The sequence below is a fragment of the Anarrhichthys ocellatus genome, unplaced genomic scaffold (genome assembly GCF_004355925.1).
Source record: "Anarrhichthys ocellatus isolate YVR2014 unplaced genomic scaffold, GSC_Weel_1.0 scaffold197, whole genome shotgun sequence".
Taxonomy (NCBI): domain Eukaryota; kingdom Metazoa; phylum Chordata; class Actinopteri; order Perciformes; family Anarhichadidae; genus Anarrhichthys; species Anarrhichthys ocellatus.
In genome coordinates this window covers 73,812-91,137 of record NW_022280227.1, presented here as the reverse complement: position 1 = coordinate 91,137, position 17,326 = coordinate 73,812, and the positions used below count along the sequence as shown (strand labels likewise).

Genomic DNA, 17,326 nt, shown 5'->3' with positions numbered 1-17,326 from the left:
GCATATTGAACGCACATTGAACGCATATTGAACGCACATTGAACGCACATTGAACGCACATTGAACACATATTGAATCGCTGCCGTCACACCCGCTGCTTTGTTTCTTTAAATTAATTTCTTTCTCTGGCATGCAGCTCAGTTTGTGCACGTTCCTGCCCGCTCCTCTAAACAAGTGTTGTTCATGCTGCTATACTCTCAGAACACCAGATGTGGTCTTGACATTTGTTTTGGAGCAATTTTTTGAGCAGTCAGAGAGTCAACAAATAGGGTTTCAGTGCCTTGCTCAAAGGCCACACTGACAGGAGATGGTGGAAGAATTAAATGATGTGAAACGTGCATCTATCTTGTTTTAGCTTCAACATTTGGGAATGTGAATGCAAGAAGTGAATGTGAGAGCATCAGGGAGGAGTTCACTTACATTTAAATTGCTAGTTTAATAATAGTGTACACGTCGTAAACATCACATGTTTCATTGCTGCTGTTACAGCTTCTTAAGGCCGGCTCTTTAACAGCAACATGGAGACAGTAGATGTCGAAGAAAAGATCAGAAGCTCCTGAAACCCAAAGCCGGACTCTGGAACCATGTCTGAATTAAATCCTGCAGGGTTCACCTTTCTTGTGTCGTTTTACCATAGTAATGCCTTTTGGGGCTGTTAAAGTCATGTGGTCAGACCCTCCTATCTCTCATCATTTGTCACTGACATGATCATGAATTCGTGACGTGTCCTCTCAGACTGCATCCTGTTCTGTGCCTCCACTCCTCGAGCTGTTCTCCTTAACGCTTGATGTCTCCACGTGGTTCGAACGCGTGAGCATGATGGTGATCCTGTTGAACTGCGTGACTCTGGGGATGTACCAGCCCTGTGAGAACATCGACTGCACATCGGACAGATGCCAGATACTACAGGTAGGACCACACACACACACACACACACACACACACACACACACACACTTACTTTGTGATCATATCTTTTCCATTGATGCTGCAGCATGATTTACTCTCCAAGGCCTTGAAACTGTTTGCTTGTATCTTATTGCACTCCAGTTTCTTTATTTGAACACGTAATGTAGTGTACTGGGACATTGTTTTTATTATCCACCAGTAGAATCATGCAATCACTCGCATGCGTCCCGTGAGTGAGCGTGGGTCTCTGTGTCCGTCCACACATCTCTCATTCTGCTGCAGCAAACTGCACATTGTGAGTGCATCACCCTCAGCTGCTATACTCTGCAGCCAGAGACACAGTGAGGTGGAAAACAGCTGGCCCACTTCTCTTGGTTTGGACGGCGTGTTTGGCTAACGGCTAACAGAACTACCAGCGCTCACACGGGGAGACAGCTTGTTGAGTTCAACGACTATACGGCCAGTTGTGGGATGTGTTCATCCAGTCACACAATTCAGCAGACACACCTGGCGGAGAGCTGCAATCTACTGAGTGCACCTTTCTAGTCTTTGGTATTGTACTGTGACTCCACCCTCTGGGGAATATTTACATTTATTTCTCCTCGACTGCAACAAACTTTGGGACTTAACTTGCATTTATGTTCCGATGTGGCGTTCCTTACAAAGGGCCTTCCAGCCTCACAGAGCCACTGACATGGCTGGTTTCTCTCCCTGTATTTAAAAGTGTCCAATAAATAATGTTGACTTAGTTACACAGGCTCATGTATATATGTATATTTACAGGCTCTAGATACATCGACGCTGTGCAAAAGCACTCACGAGCATGCGTTAATAAATCTGTGCACTTATACTTTTATATATGACCCCCTACATCAGCAGACAACTCACATGAGCACACAGAGACAACATGCCCTCACAGTCCTAGAAGTAGAGAGCAAAGGATGTGCTTCTAGGAAGCGTGCACATGTATTTGTTCCCACACGCACGCATACACACACACACACACACACACCCTCCTCTTCTGTAATGCTTTCCTCTCAATGCTTCCTCGCCTGTAACTCCTCGCAGTGACTCACTGCTAGCATGTGGTCTTTATGGTGCAGCGAGCATGCACCCCGGCAGCTATTCCCCCCCCCCCCCCCAACTCGCAGGACACAGGATCCCTCCTCACTTGTGGCAAAAGGTGCCCCCCCCGAGTGGGTGTTACACCTGCGTGCGAGCGTGTGCACGTACAGTATATCTTCGGTCTGTCTTTGTGAAGCGGTCGTTGAATCACGGCTGTTTTTTGGGGTTTTGTTCACGTTCTCACACGAACACACACAGAAGGCGCTGCACTCAGCACAGACAGCGGATTGATCCGGCTCCCTGCGGGAGGTGGCTGGTGAGTTGGACCTAATAGAATTTCTCCTCCGAGTATCTACAGAGCCTATTCAATATCAGCATGGATTTAGTGCGCTGCAGTGCCACAGTCAATACCTCTCAGAAACTCCGTTGTTCAATACCGTGATTTCAGTCGGGGCCTCGGCAGCACAATCTTTAAGCTCTAACAAATGTGGATTTAAAGACCTTCTGGAAGCTTTGATAGTTATTCAGTCAGCTAGTTAACGTGCGTAGATGGATGGATGAGTGGATGTAAAGGGGAAAATGATGAGTGAATACCAGATTATGTTGTTCTGTGAGAGTCAGAGGCAACTAAAATCGTAGTTTGGTCCTTAAAACGCTTTAGCACCAAACATATTTAGTTTGCATTTGACTTCCCTCTAGCTGTCCCATGACCTGGATGGATGAGAGCCTTCATCGACATCACACGTTGTTGTATAGAGACAACAATGTTCTCATCTCACTGGAGAGGAAATGTGAGATAGTCAATAAGTAGCCTTCAGAAAGAGAGCGGCATACACATGATGCCAGTTTGGTTTAAAAAAAGCTCTGAAGATGTGAAAGGTTTGGAACCTTTAACGCTGAATGGTTTTCATCAGCTTTCCTCTTGTAATAGTGTTTTTGCTATTCGGGCTGTTCACATCCAGCATTCGTAGCTAAACCAACGGAAAATAATGAGTGAAGCCGATGCTTCATGTCTTAAAGCTGCATTCTCTCCACTGACCACCAGGGGGCGACTCCTCTGGTTGTATAGAAGTCTATGAGAAAATGACTCTACTTCTCTCTTGATTTATTACCTCAGTAAACATTGTGAACATGAGTTTATGGTCTCAATCTCTAGTTTCAAGTCTTCTTCAACGGCAACGGCCAAAATCTAAGATGGCGACGGCAATATCGCCGAACTCGAGGCTTCGTAACATCAGTCCACAAACCAATGGGTGACGTCACGATGACTACGCCCACTTCTTATCTACAGTCTGTGGGCCCAACAAACAGCCATCTTTCAGCCAAGAGGCCGCTGTTCGTTCCTCGTGCGAAACCAGAAGTCATTGTTGATTTATTTATCACGTAACTTGTGTACTTCAGTAACGTCATTTTTACCCAAAGCAACCCTGTATTGAGCGCGAACGCTGCAGCTTCTAAACGGGCTGCAGTGTATTGTGTCTGGGCAGCTCCTCACCGTCAATGTACGTCCACTAAAAGTGTTTTATTCATCCCACTGAAGGAAAAGTAAAGAAAAAGGTTATAATTCTCTGCAGGGTTCTTTCCAAAATGTTGCGGCTTTATAACAACAATCTGAGCCGTGTCAGTGGCAACATCAAGCATCCCATCAGCCTCAGCTGTACTACGCAACATGAGCAAGTTAGCATTGTAATTGAGAGCTGTAGGTGTATACTAGAAATGTGTGCACATGTGATGTGTGTGGAAAATAATAATATTGTATATATATATATGCATATTTGTGTTATTGATATCAAAATGTAATCATGGACTGGGCTACGGCCTGCCACAGTTGAAAAGATTGGAAAGCTAAGAGCATACCAGAATAGAGACAGATGGAAGTCAAACAAGGGAAACCAGAGAGAGACGGATGATGCAGAAGTATAGAGACGTACAAGAGACTAGAAGACAAGCGAGTGAGAGGTTAAGAAGGAGAGCAGTGGAAATGTCAGAGGAGGAATGTTTTTCTTGACATTTGGTGGAGTTTTCATCTCCCTTGGTTCGGCGAACTTTACAAACGGCAGCACCTCGTCCATCGTTCCGGTTTGACAAAGGTCAAGGTTGCAAACTGCGACCATTCCTGCGCATTAGCAGGCCAGTCCTGCAGCTCCACGCTCCCCCAGGACTGCCGAGTAGGACGCTTCTTTTGTCGAAGAGAGTGACGAAACAAGGATTCGCATCAGTGGTTCGGATTCAGATCATGTTGCCGACAGTATACTTCACCCTCTGAAAATCAAATTACTGGCAACGCCGAGCGCGTCAGTTCCTCCCCAATCCCCCTTTATACACAGAAAAGAACAGCAGTAATCTGGGCCTCTTGCTCACAACAGCAATATCACGCATTAGCGAGCTGGGTTCTTTGATTTATTTTGATTTTTTTTCTTTTAATTAGATGCTTGATTAAAGCTGAAGTGAGGTGGGGGGATGTCGATGTGGGGCTTATCTCTGATTACTGCACAAACAAATTATTTTCTATTACACCACAGTTTAGGGCAAACTGCTCGACTGGGGAGAAGGCGGGGGGGGGGGGGGGGGGGGTTAACAAAGAGAAGGTTTGGAGAGAGATGGAGATATTAACTTGTTAGAGAAAGACAATAAATAAAACGGTTGCAGGAAGAGAGACGAAGGTAAGAGATTGGCAGGGAGAAAGGGGGGAGGACGGAGGCTGAGAGAAGCCCAGGAAACACTGGAGGGTGATCGGCCACCTCGTCCCAAAGGTGCCATTGGGTCGATGTCTTGGAGACTGCCCTCATCAATGAATGATCTGCTGATTATTTGTGCCTAATAATGTTCCAAAACTCCAAGTGGCCTCTACTGATGGCATCAGTTGGAACCAAAGACTGGTGTCTGTAACAAAGCTGAAACAAGTCCATTAATTGGCTACTCAATTTAGTTTTTGCTGGTTTATTCACAGCTACGAATTTAGATTTTCAATAGTTTTTCAAGCAAAATTGGCAAACATTTGCTGCCTCTGGCTTCTGAAATATGACAGTTTAATGATTTTCTTTGTCACAGATGACCATAAAGTGAAGGTCTAATAGGGAGCAAAATGAGACGTGACTGTGGCAGTTATGGGCAATGTTACAAATAAAAATGAAATATTATTTTACCAGAAATTGAGAAAGCTCACTTGAGTCTCCTTACTAACTTGATAAATCATGGATAGGGGCGGAGCCACGTTCCCAAAGTGCCCATTTGATAAAGAGTCAAGCAAACATAACATGTCGCCCACGTCATTGTGTGTTACTGACAGCAGGCATGACGGACACATCGACTCCAGAGGTTTGACTCTGACATCAGCGTGTTCCCACAGATTCACCGCACCTGGTGGTGTTTTTCCATCCTGCTGAGGCCCATCGATGTCCTTCTCTGATGTTTCTGTCTCCACCTTGTTTACGGTGCCCAAAGCACTGAGCAATGATGCCGTGTCTCTTTGTCGCCCTGTGTCTTCCTGTCAGGCTTTTGATGCATTCATCTACGTCTTCTTCGCTATGGAGATGGTTATAAAGATGGTCGCGCTGGGGATCTTCGGACGACACTGTTACCTCGGGGACACGTGGAACCGACTGGATTTCTTCATCGTCATGGCAGGGTGAGGACCTTCTGTTCCCTTTGTGCTCTCTGTGTTTGTCAGTGTGACAGGTTTTATTCTAACGCACATCTGGCAAAGCAAGAAAACCATTTGTACTACAAATTAATGGATAAACACCATATTTATAAGGTCATGTAGGATTAAATAGAAACACAAGCTTATTCATTCACACAAATGTGTTTCCCTATTTATAAGTTTTATTATTAGTGTATTAATAATAAGGTTTATCAGGAGTATATTTACGAGCTCGGCAGTTCACGGTGCATTGTCCTACCATGCATGGCCAACACTGTTTATGTTAAATAAGAAACATTTAATATTGTCACGTTGATAGTCACTGTCGATCGGGGACATGGCGGACAACAACACAACGATAATGTGATTCAGCTGAGCTAATCACTGTAATGTACTTTAACAAACGAGCTGAAAATGACCCTCATAAATTGACCGCATGTTCATTCTGTTACTGACGACCTCATGAATATGAGCCGAAGCCTTTTGCTGGTGGAATAAACCTCATTACTCAACCTCATAATATAGGTTCTGTGAGTAAAATCAATGATGAACTATCAGATGAACCCTTTAAAGACGTAACCCCTAACCTAAACCCATTTCCACTTTCAGTTTGCATGAAGCAGTGTGGTTTCTGCTCTGTGATGTTGTCCATTCACAGTCTGTTGTTCTGACTGCTTTCAGTTTCCTTTGATCGTTTTCTTTTGCTGTTTTGAGTGACGCTTTGACAGCGAGGGAAGTCTCACCCTTTTTCAAATATTTTCACGTCTTTTTTATTGATCAGCACAGGAACTGGGAGTGTCTCTGTTATTGCAAGTTAGGATTTGAAAGGATGCAAATGTCTGTAAGTTGCAGTCTGTAATTGAAGTATTGTAACTCCATATACATGAAAGTTGCTTTCACACCTTCATGTATATACATTCAACTCATTCACTGGACGGTTTTGTCATGGACGTCTGAGGGTGAATCAAATTCTGGTGGAATGACAGCAAGTCATGCAGCACTTTGCTTGTTGTTTTATGTTGACACGTCTTCGCTAGTTTCACAAATAGCTCACAAAGAAATATCCGAAACCTCCGGAGCTGAAAAGTGAAGCCAACACGGCAGCTCCAAAAACCTGTACCGGTGGTGAATTGATTAAAACTAATCCATGTAAACTATATTCATATAAAGTTATGCATAATTAAGGGCGTGGCTGCTTTGAATCACAGGTAGCTAGCTGCTAGCTGTCTCCTAGGCATTGCCTCAGCTAATCACTGAACTTAACCATTCGGCCGTGTTTGTAATGTCGGTGACTTCTGAATAATTTTTCATGAAAATATAAGAAAAATAATCAGTCTTTTTGTGTAGTTAAAACGGACCACTCTAAGGAGTCTGTGCATTTTTTAGTACGTTACAAACAAGCCCGGTTTTTCAGGCTAAAGCTAGCATCCCAACTCATTACTGATGCATCTAGCCAACCAAGCTAGCCAGCTAGCACTAGCTAGCACTAGCTGTTACTTAGCATTTGTTATGCTAAAGCTAACTCTTTCCCAGCTCCACCCTCTCGTCCAAATATGTTCACTACCGGCTACAAAAAAAGACACGATGGCGACGGCAGAAATGGAAAACTCAAAAGGCTCGATAACCACAGACCAATGGGTGCCGTCACAGTGACTACGTCCACTTCTTCATACTTAAGACCGACGCTGTGGGGTCACTACATCAACGAGGAATGTCTACTTAACACACAGCTGGTTCAACTGCCTTTTCATGGAAAATGTCTGTATTCTCGTTCTGAAACTTATACGTGATGCCATGGGTACCAACATCGTGCAGCCTTGAACATACATCCCTCATTAGAGGCTAACAATAGCTTTCTTGACCATATACAGTCAGCACATGGATTTGACAGTAGTTTAGCTCTTCCTGCTAAAATCACATATCGGCCATCGGAGTGGTTGGTCTGTTTTTCCGGATGGTGTCAAACACACGTCAGGTTGTCGGCCGATTCACAGCCTATAACGGCTGGTTTCAAGTGATTGATGAAGAAACTCCCAATAACAAGAACTCTAAATCAATCTGTACACACGTTTCTTCACTCGCACAAAACCCCATAGAGGTGTTTTATTGCCACAGAATACATTATCGATTGTCATTGCAACCAAACATCATCACACCAGCTGACAGCTGAGTTTGAATTGATTATTTGAACGGCCGTGGCACTGTGATGAAAACCTACATGTTAGTCTCCTTGAAGATGCTGTTCTTTGACGTGTGCATCACTCATGTTGGTTTTAAGGAATAAATACAAGAGCTCTGGATTCTCTGGACCTTGTTGGTATCCTTTCAGTTCAGCTAGCAATCCTGCTAGATGGTAATAAATATATAGATGTGAACCAACCTCTGGCAAGAAGCAGACATTTCCAATTTACCATAATATCTCTTGGCACATGAGAGGAAAAGTAATTACCATGAATGGATAAAACGATCACGTTGTAGCTTCCCTTTTCCATTTTTTAGTCTCCCTTTCAGTTGTTCCGCCATCACGATGAGTAAGCAGAGGAGACGACACCCTGGGGATGCTGGGTAAACATCGCTCATCTGTTTCTCTTGTTGGATGAAGCTCGTAGAAAGAGACATTCCTCTATGTTGGTGACTTTCCAAACAGCTTAATTAACTGACATACTGTGCACAGGAGAAAGATTAGGAGGATTCAAAGACAACACGATCAAGTATCGACGTTTCTTTGGTTATCATTTAGAAGCTCATCAAATGGGCCAAAATGATTCTGGATACAAACAAGCTTTATACCAATTGCTTAAGCTACCTTCACTATGGGTTCTGAAGTCATAGAGCACCAGTCTAATTGTGCACAAGTGCATATTCACTTTTAAAGGAATTGTCTTAAAGGGGCACTCCAGAGGTTTAGTATTAAACCTCCGTAGGTCCACGTTTGTTGACGCAGAAGAGACAAATAAAGCTTTAAAACGGAGACAGCCGGGACAAAGAGAGCCTACATTCTTGTCCCAAGTGTGGTTCAATCTCCGATAATTAAAAAAGCAATACCAATAATATTGTCCAGTAAATATTATGACTCATTTGGTGATTTCCTGACTTGACAAAGCTCCTCCAGAGTTAAAACGGGTTAAATGGAACTCCCAATGACTGGTGAAATGGCCTTTATGTGTAAAATCTATCCATCCATCCATCCTCCCTCCCTCCCTCCCTCCATCCCACCCATCCATCCATCTTTTCTTCCATCCATCCATCCATCCATCCTCCCTCCCTCCCTCCATCCCACCCATCCATCCATCTTTTCCTCCATCCATCCATCCTCCCTCCCTCCCACGCATCCATCTTTTGCTCCCTCCATCCATCCACTCTCACCGTGATCGTTCTTCCTTTAACTTGCATTCATTAATGTGTTTGTCAAACCAGATGTGACTGTAAAGACTCAAACACTCTGAACACCATGCCACATGATGTAAGCACACCTCCTTTCTCCTCTTACATTCTCTCTTCCCACAATGCCCTCTTTTAATTAGTATTAAAATAGTTATTTTAAATATTGCCTCAAAAGAAAGTGTTTGTGCTTAGTATTTATATATTTCTGTTGCGTATCTCTTTTCGATGAATTATTCACTTTTTCCTCTTCTATTGTCCCCCAGTAGCTTTCCACCATTTTTAACTGAACTTACACTTTTTTCTACCTTAGCCATGTTCCCTCCATCCCTCCTTTTCATTTCCACTCTCTTCATCCTCCTCTCCTTATTTCGCCCTCAAGGGAAGGTGAACATTTTTCTTTCACTTTTTTACTGGCCTGGTTTCTGGAGGTTTTCCATGAATTTCAACAGCGCACTGTTCCAGCCCTTAGACTGGAGAAGATACTGCCGCCACCATCTTGCTTCCTCGTAATGTTGTATGTGGTCTGTTTCCTCCACTCTGATCCTAGTTTCAGCACATGTCTTTACCCCCCCCCCCCCCGTTGTCGTCCTTTAAACAGCAGCCGCAGAGATCTATCGCCTCGTCTCTGTGGAATGCTCAGCGCGTGCACTACCACCAGTAACTCCCCAGTCTCACAATCACCACATGCAGCGGCAAGGAGGGGGAGCGCGATAAAACGTCACACCCCTGGGAACTAGTGTGCTGCAAACACAAACAGTAGGCGAGCTGCAGGAAGGGGATTAGCAGCAGCATGAGTCCCACACCAGGCTCTGTGAGGCCCACACCAGGCCTGCCTGTACAGCTGAACCCTGCACACAGTGAGATTGTGTGGAGCCGTGTGTTTGTGTGTTTGTGGACTGGTGCGGAGAACGCAGGTGTCCAACAGTAAATCAAAAGTTTGCTCTTTGAGTGAATTCTCCCTCGGGCTCAACCCCCTGCTGCATGCCTGTTAGTCGGGCATTCTTTTATGTAGAAAAACTCCAGCTGAAAGGCTCGTACATTGTGTTCCAGAGCATTGTTACTCAAATTAACCTTTATATTTCTTTGGTTTAGATGCTGTTGAGTTAGTAAAAATACTTTCCATTATCCTCGGATGTTTTTGAAATGTGACGGTCAGTGCTTAGGCAAAAGGGCGCGGCTTCTGTGGCCGCTAAAGCTGCACAAATATGACAAACAATGTTGTATAAATCTCAACCTTTGAACTGGGCTGCTGAGAAAATAGCATCTTGGCGCTCCTGTGCTATTTGCACATATTTGAATTAGGTTCTATCACAGAAATTTGGCACAAAAATGACGCCTTTCTGGTGTAAATGAGCCTCATTGCTGCAGAACAGTTCACGAAGATCAGCGCTGGAAGTCACACGCTGTTACAGTGAAATTATGAGCGTCTTCAGAGAGTTTGGCGTGAACTGAAGCACATTTATCTGACAGACATGGCTATTAAATCCCAAACAGGGTTTCTCTGTGTCACATTTTAATTCCTCTCCTCAAGTTTCGATGTCTCTGCACCTTGGTGCTCAGGGTTCAACGTGTTACAAGATATAAACTCTACATTGCACAATTAAAGAGCCTATTCGGATCTATTTCTTGCGGGCCTGGAGTCAAACCCTTCCACATTGTTCATTTTCAATCGATGACATGTTGTTGTCTGTGGCTCAGGAGATAAAGCACTGGTGGAATCGATCCTCTGCTCGGGGAAGTCCGCTTGTCGAAGTGTCCTTGAACCCGAAATTGCTCCCCAATGGGCCGGCCAGCGCCTTGCATGGCTGCTCTGCCGTCATGTGTGTGTGAACGAGAGTCGCGTTGTAAAGCGCTTTGCCGGCTAAGATAGACGTCTTCTTTCACTCGTCTTTAGCACATTCTACACATTCACTATACAAACATAAGCCAGTGAAACCTACGAAGCCGGCGTCGGTCCGTTTATTGAGGAGCTGAATGCATTTATTGATCCTCAGTTCATCTCTGAGGTTTCTTACAGCTAAAGATGGCAGTTCCGTTATGCTCAACACAACCAGCGCCATAGGATGTCTGTCTCTCTGTATTCACATCTCCAGCGTGGTGATGATGTGTGCGTCTGCTCTTGGCTCCTGGTTGCAGTAATAACATCGCTTCCAATGAGTGAATCTCATCCTAATTTGCTGTGCCGCTATGGACAGGGATGGAGAGACAGAGAGAGTTTGGCTTGTCTTTAGCGGTTGACACCTGCTGTTGCTCAGCATTAGGACTCCCTCCCGCCTCGGCTGCTTGAAGAGATTGGAGGTTTAGTTGTAGGAACTTGCCCTGGAAAAAAGGGAAATATTGGTAATAATGAATGAACAAATTCTCCTCAAAAACATACAGTAAATTAAATGTATGAGTGAAAATTAGCCATCAATGTCCCAATTACCTTGACGAGGTAGTGGTGTCAGCTGATTATCAAACACGTTCCGACTGAAACTACATGATGCTCTATGAACCCTGTTCAGAACTCAAAGGTTGTGGTTTTGGTTTGAATAAGTATGTTTGTTTTGTAGTTAATAAAGGCTACGTTTTTTTTCTTCATAAAAACACACAATTTAAATGATGAAGATGGTATTTTTATGGATTACATCACATCTTGTCGTCAGTAGTTTTAATGGTGTCTTATAATCTGCTAGTTATTGTAAACAGCTCATAATTAATCTCTAATATCTGTTTTATATTCAAACTACTGGATTCATTCAAGTTCATCACCAAAAATACATTTTGCAGATGACATGTGAACACATCATCATAACGTTATAATGTACCTTCGGCCAGTACTCATGTTCACTGAGCAGAGCCTGAAGGCATCATGATGTACCTGAAGTGAACCTCCGTTGGTTAGCCGTTAGCGATGCTGCTAACGTTACTAGCTCTCCTCTGATTGGTTGTTTACAATGAAACATGATCAGAGACTAGAAACACATGTTCTACTGAGTCAGTAAAACTTTATTTACACTCTGATGGTTAACGTTACACTCTGTCATTGATCCGTGTCATTGGTCCGTTACACCACGAATTGCAAGAATTGTTTTTGTCCTTGAAATCATATTTCTTCCTCTCAAAGTGACGCTGCTTCAGAAATGTTTGTATAACTGGAACCTGCCCCCCAATGACCCTCCTGTATTGTATGCTTGTGTGTATGTGAGTGCAAACTGCATATTTAAAAGTGTGTGTGTGTGTGTGTGTGTGTGTCCTTTTGTGACAGCCTGTCATCTGTCTCGGAGAGGCTATCGGTGAGTGCAGGCGCAGCTTTACACCTCCTCTCTCAGGATCCATCCTTTCTCTCTGCTCCTCCTCCTCTCCCCTCACGTCCTCTATCTGTCTCCGACACTCAGCAGAGGGAGCAGGAGAGGAGGCGAGGACGCTGCGGTGTGTCCAGGGAGCATAAATTAAAAAAAACTAAAAATACTCTAATATCACAGAGACGGGAACATCAAAGCGTATTAATGGAGAAATGTCAGGACTCATGAATTTACACATTTCACAACTCCAAATGCATTCCTACCAAACTCACTGTAAGAATGACAACCGGGACCGTGTCGTCCTCTGTTGCTCGGGCTGTTGCTCGCTCACTCGACTGTTGCTCTGAGCGTTGCCCGTGTCAGCAGAACCTCCACTCTTCATTGGGCAATCTGAGCCAGGTAGTTGCTTGCTGTTCCTTGCCACCATTGTTACAGCCGTAGATGCTGGTTGCGTGATTGGCTCCGGAAGGTTTAGCTGCTGAGAGATTCACTGCAGTGGCACATCTTATTCTTACAGGTCGAGAAAGGCATTTATCTATCCATCCATCTATATATATATTTCAATGTGATAGTGTTGTCATGGACTTGTGTCTGAAGACATGTATGTATTTTTCTGTTCATGTTGTTGTGACTGTGGGTTCATTAGATGCTTTTATTTTTTGATCGGTGCCATCTGTTTCTCTCTGTTCTGGTTTTATCGTGTGCAGACGATGTGCGTTGCCTCGTATATCAAACATATGCTTTCGGTACACATCTTAACTGTCTCCTCCTAAGATTCAGAGCTGCCAAGCCTCACACTGGCGAGGAGAGCAGATGGAAGACCCTCATTTATCTCGCTCTGTGTTGGCAGAACTATATGTACATACACTGTATATAAATCAAATGTTCTGCCCCTTCGTCGACAGAAATAAGTTCCCATAAGCGCTCATATACTGTTCTGAAACAGTCGATGGAAGTAATTATGTTCTTCCAATGAGGTTATAAATAACATCGTGAAAACATTTCAACATTTATTGTGAAGGACCGTCCAACAATAACCGTCTTTCTTTATGGAAACAATCCGATCCAACTTCTTCAATTGGGAAAAATGTTTTCTCGCCTCTTGAGGTGTTTTTTGTTGGAAAAAGAGTTGACGCTAAATATAGTAATGGTAAAAAACGTAGTGAACATTTAACTCACATGACTCATCAGCTGGTTCTGCTGTCTGCGTCTTGTTGGATTTATGATTTCTTTAAAAAGATGAAACATGGACAATACCAGCTGACATGAAAGAACGATTAATACTTTCACAATTGAAACACATTCCGGTAGACCTCTCTCTCCATTCTTCTCTCGTAGATGGTTAGATGGCTAGCGGACGTGCTTTGTTTCTGGTTCACGACCTCTTCTTCTTCTACTCTTTTTTTACCCGCAGATTACAGCCGCGCGTAGCTTACAGTGCCAACTTCTGATGAAACTTACGCAGCCTCGTTTATTGAGCTCCAAACCGGTTGATGGAAACTCGTCTAATGTACGTTTGCAACATTTCAAAAGTTCGCTTAAAATTAGCTTTGAGAATTTAATGGAAAATGACAACAACAAAAAAAGTGTCATCTGCAAATGAGATGATTTTGTGACACTGATTTGTTTTCATCACAGCGTAGAGTCAAATATATTTTTCTAGGTGGCTGCTAATGAAATAGCGGTGAATTCTCTCGGGAGATGAAATCTTATTGTAAGACTCACGCTGCAGACGCTGCTGCCTTTTTATTTTGAGTGAATCCACCATCCTGCCGGCTCTGAATCAGGCACTCTATCAACTCTTTGCTCAGTAAAACCTAACGGTCTGGACAGCGGAGAGTTTAACGCTCAACAAAGAGGTCTGTCTTTAGTTTGTTGTTAATGTCTCATCAAATCCCTGATCCCTCTGTTTCTGTGAATGTTCGCTAACAGATGTAGAAGTGAATTGATTTGATCTGAAGGTTCAAAGAGCAAATCTAACGATCAAACGGGGTGATTACATTCTCCTGAAGAGACTTCTGCGGAGACGAATGAGCTCAATGTAAAGATAGAGTTATATACAACTTTAAACACAATAACTAAAAAGTGTAAAAGGTATGAAAAGATAATTATATATACAAAATTAAAAAAGTCAGAAGATAACATGATAAGACAACATGATACAACAGTCATGTTATCAATAATCATACATGGTATGTTCTTATCACACAGTTTACATGTATGTAAGTGTGTATATATATATATATTTATTTATATATATATATATATATATATATATATAAAATATATAAACATGATGACTGGCAGTGGCCGAACACAAGAGCAACAAAGCTGTGGGAATCAGACAGAACGGCACCACGATGCCAGAGGATGACGCCATCTTGGATCAACATCACATGGTGTCACATGTTGACGAGGCGCGCTGCAGCGATACGATTTACTGGAACACATCCAACAGTGTGTACCTGACGCTGTATCCACACTCTGTTTGCACTGCGTGTTTAACGCGACGGCTGTACAGTAAGGAGTGTTTCATTTGCTAAATGCTCGATGTGTTCGTGTGTGTTTCCGGGTTTCTATTCTAATTAGTTTAACTGGAAGATGATGCATGAGGTTACTGAGTTAATGATCCTGGATAGTTTCTGACACCAAGCGTGTAGTAAATGAAGCCTGTGAATCCGTCTGGTATCGTGTGTGTGTGTGTGTGTGTGTGTGCGCGCATTCTGGGCTCATTATTTTCAGATAAAGTCATATGTAGAACATGCATGCTGGTAATTTCTTGCCGGGTATTTATTTTTGTCACTGCTCGGTCAGAAGGTTTTCATCAGATCGACTCAACTGAATACTTTCCCGTAGAAAAATCAGCCCATGTAACTCTTTCATGATGTTTGTAAAATGCACGAGCAGTGAGCACGAGTGATGTGTGTTACTACTTACAGGCTGGTCCCCCAGAGCTCTGAACATTTCCCTCACATCTATCATCCGCTCACTTTGATGAGCGATGCACTTTGACTGCGTAGTATAACTGAAAAAAAGCACACAGACATTCAAGGCTGAAGGCCACATGCTTCAAATGTAAACACGCATAACACACACGGATGAAAGTTGCTTCGAATAGAAACTAATAGAATTTAAATGGCATGAGTGCTGTGGCGCTTTTCTCTGGGATGACGCAGGAGACTAGTTGAAAGACGAGCTGAGATTGTGGGAAGTGACTTTCTTCTTCATGAAAGTGAGGTTAAAGGCTCGCCTGCAAATATTTTTGCATCGAAACTGTTCAAACCGGCAGCGATGCAAATATGCAACAGTTGCCTGCTGCTGTTCTCCTCAGCTAATGTGAGCTGCTCTAAAGAGTTTCCTTTCAGGGAAATATTCTGAGTGAATTTAAGTTCAGTTAAAGTGTGTCTGTCGAGGGCTTTTATTGTGAAAGGTAGTCTCCCGTCAGAGGCGAACACGGGGCCGTGTAACGGGAAGACGTGGTGGAGGACATGTAGGCAAGAGCTTCAGCACACACAAGGCTTTCATCTTTGACAAGATAGCCACATGTCTGCACATATAACGCGCGCACACACACACACACACACACACACACACACACACACACACACACACACACACTGAGACAGAGAGACGTGCACGAGTGTCTGTCCCCAGCTGGAGGTGTAACAGTACCTCATTAGAGATCTGATGCTACAAGACACACTGCAGGACTGTGAGAATGGAAAATAACACACACAAAGAGAAAACACACACACACACACACAGAAAGGACAAAACAAATAGAGAATAAAACAATAGAGATATAGATTTTAAGCAGTAAAGGAAGATATTTAAGAGACAGTTTGTGAGGCGGAAAATAAAGAGGAGGAAAAGGTAAAGAGGGAGACGAGTGCGTCAGAGCTGTTGTAAGTGTGTGTGTGTGTGTGTGTGTGTGTGCGTGTGCGTGTGCGCCTCTATCTTCTCTGTCTTGCACACCACTGCTGGGACAGAAGATCTACTGCATCCATTAATCTCATTTGAATAATTAATGCCATCTTCTCCAGAAGGAGAGTCTCGTCTGGACCTGTGAGACATTCAGTGCTTTCCGGTAATTGCCACATTAGTTTATTCTCTCGCCTTTTTTCAGGCCGTGTGTGCAGCCGGCAGAATGGCCGCCCTACATGATCTGTTTGGCTGCCTGGATCAGCAATTTGAACTTTGTGTTTTGCTCAGATATGTTGCAGCTCATGTGACGAAGAAGCAGGTGAACTTGTGCTGTTAATGCTGAACACCTGCTGTTAGGAACCTCACTGTGAGCGTGTGGCTGCACCCTCTGATCACACACATTCTTTATTTCAGATTTGTTATATTACTTCTTTATCTCATGAACCTTATGATCACCTCAATCAACAAACAGACATGTGCGTCACTCTCCGATGGTGGAGTTCACTGTGAACGTGACCTCTGAAGATTGCCGCACCACAGCAAACGTAATTAATTCATTTCATTTCAAATAAAGTGCTGTCAAGCGAAGCTCAGAGCCAACGCGTAATCTTTGTCCAATTTTCTAGCTTTAGTGTGCAACTCAAGAGTCTCGAGTCACTGAGAGGAGAAAACATAAGCAGCAACTTTATCTCTCTTTGAGGAAAAAGGTCTTTGAGTTTGAGCTCATCAACAACCCGATCAAACATCGATTGAGGTCATTTTTAATTGTAGATCCCACTTTGGCTAAATGTCTCAAACAGCATTACAGATGTGCTCATGAATCCTGTACAGAGTTTTGAAAGCCTGCCTCTTTACATTATCTCCATTATTCAAAGCTCCTCCCTCCATCCAGCAGGGACACCCTGGAGAGAAACCGCCCCGCTGGCTCATGGGAGAAGATCTTTTAAAATGCCAACTTGTGCTTTTTTTTTGGGAGGTAAAGTAAATGGCGGAGAGACAGAGCGGCTCCCTCAAGAGAAGAGAAAACCCTAAAAAGAGGAGGACGATGTTTAAGAAGGGGTTTAAGAATACACACACACACACACACACACACACACACACACACACACACACACAC

At 43.5% G+C, this 17,326-nt stretch overlaps 1 protein-coding gene across 1 annotated transcript in view; it reads left to right on the top strand.

Annotated features, from left to right (window-relative positions):
* Positions 1-17,326, top strand: part of LOC116400745 (voltage-dependent T-type calcium channel subunit alpha-1I-like) — a 153,271-nt gene that overhangs the window by 62,163 nt on the left and 73,782 nt on the right. The window contains exons 3-4 of the mRNA XM_031878742.1: positions 798-909; positions 5,469-5,602. Coding sequence (XP_031734602.1) covers positions 798-909; positions 5,469-5,602 — 246 coding nt within the window. The remainder of the gene's footprint in view (positions 1-797; positions 910-5,468; positions 5,603-17,326) is intronic.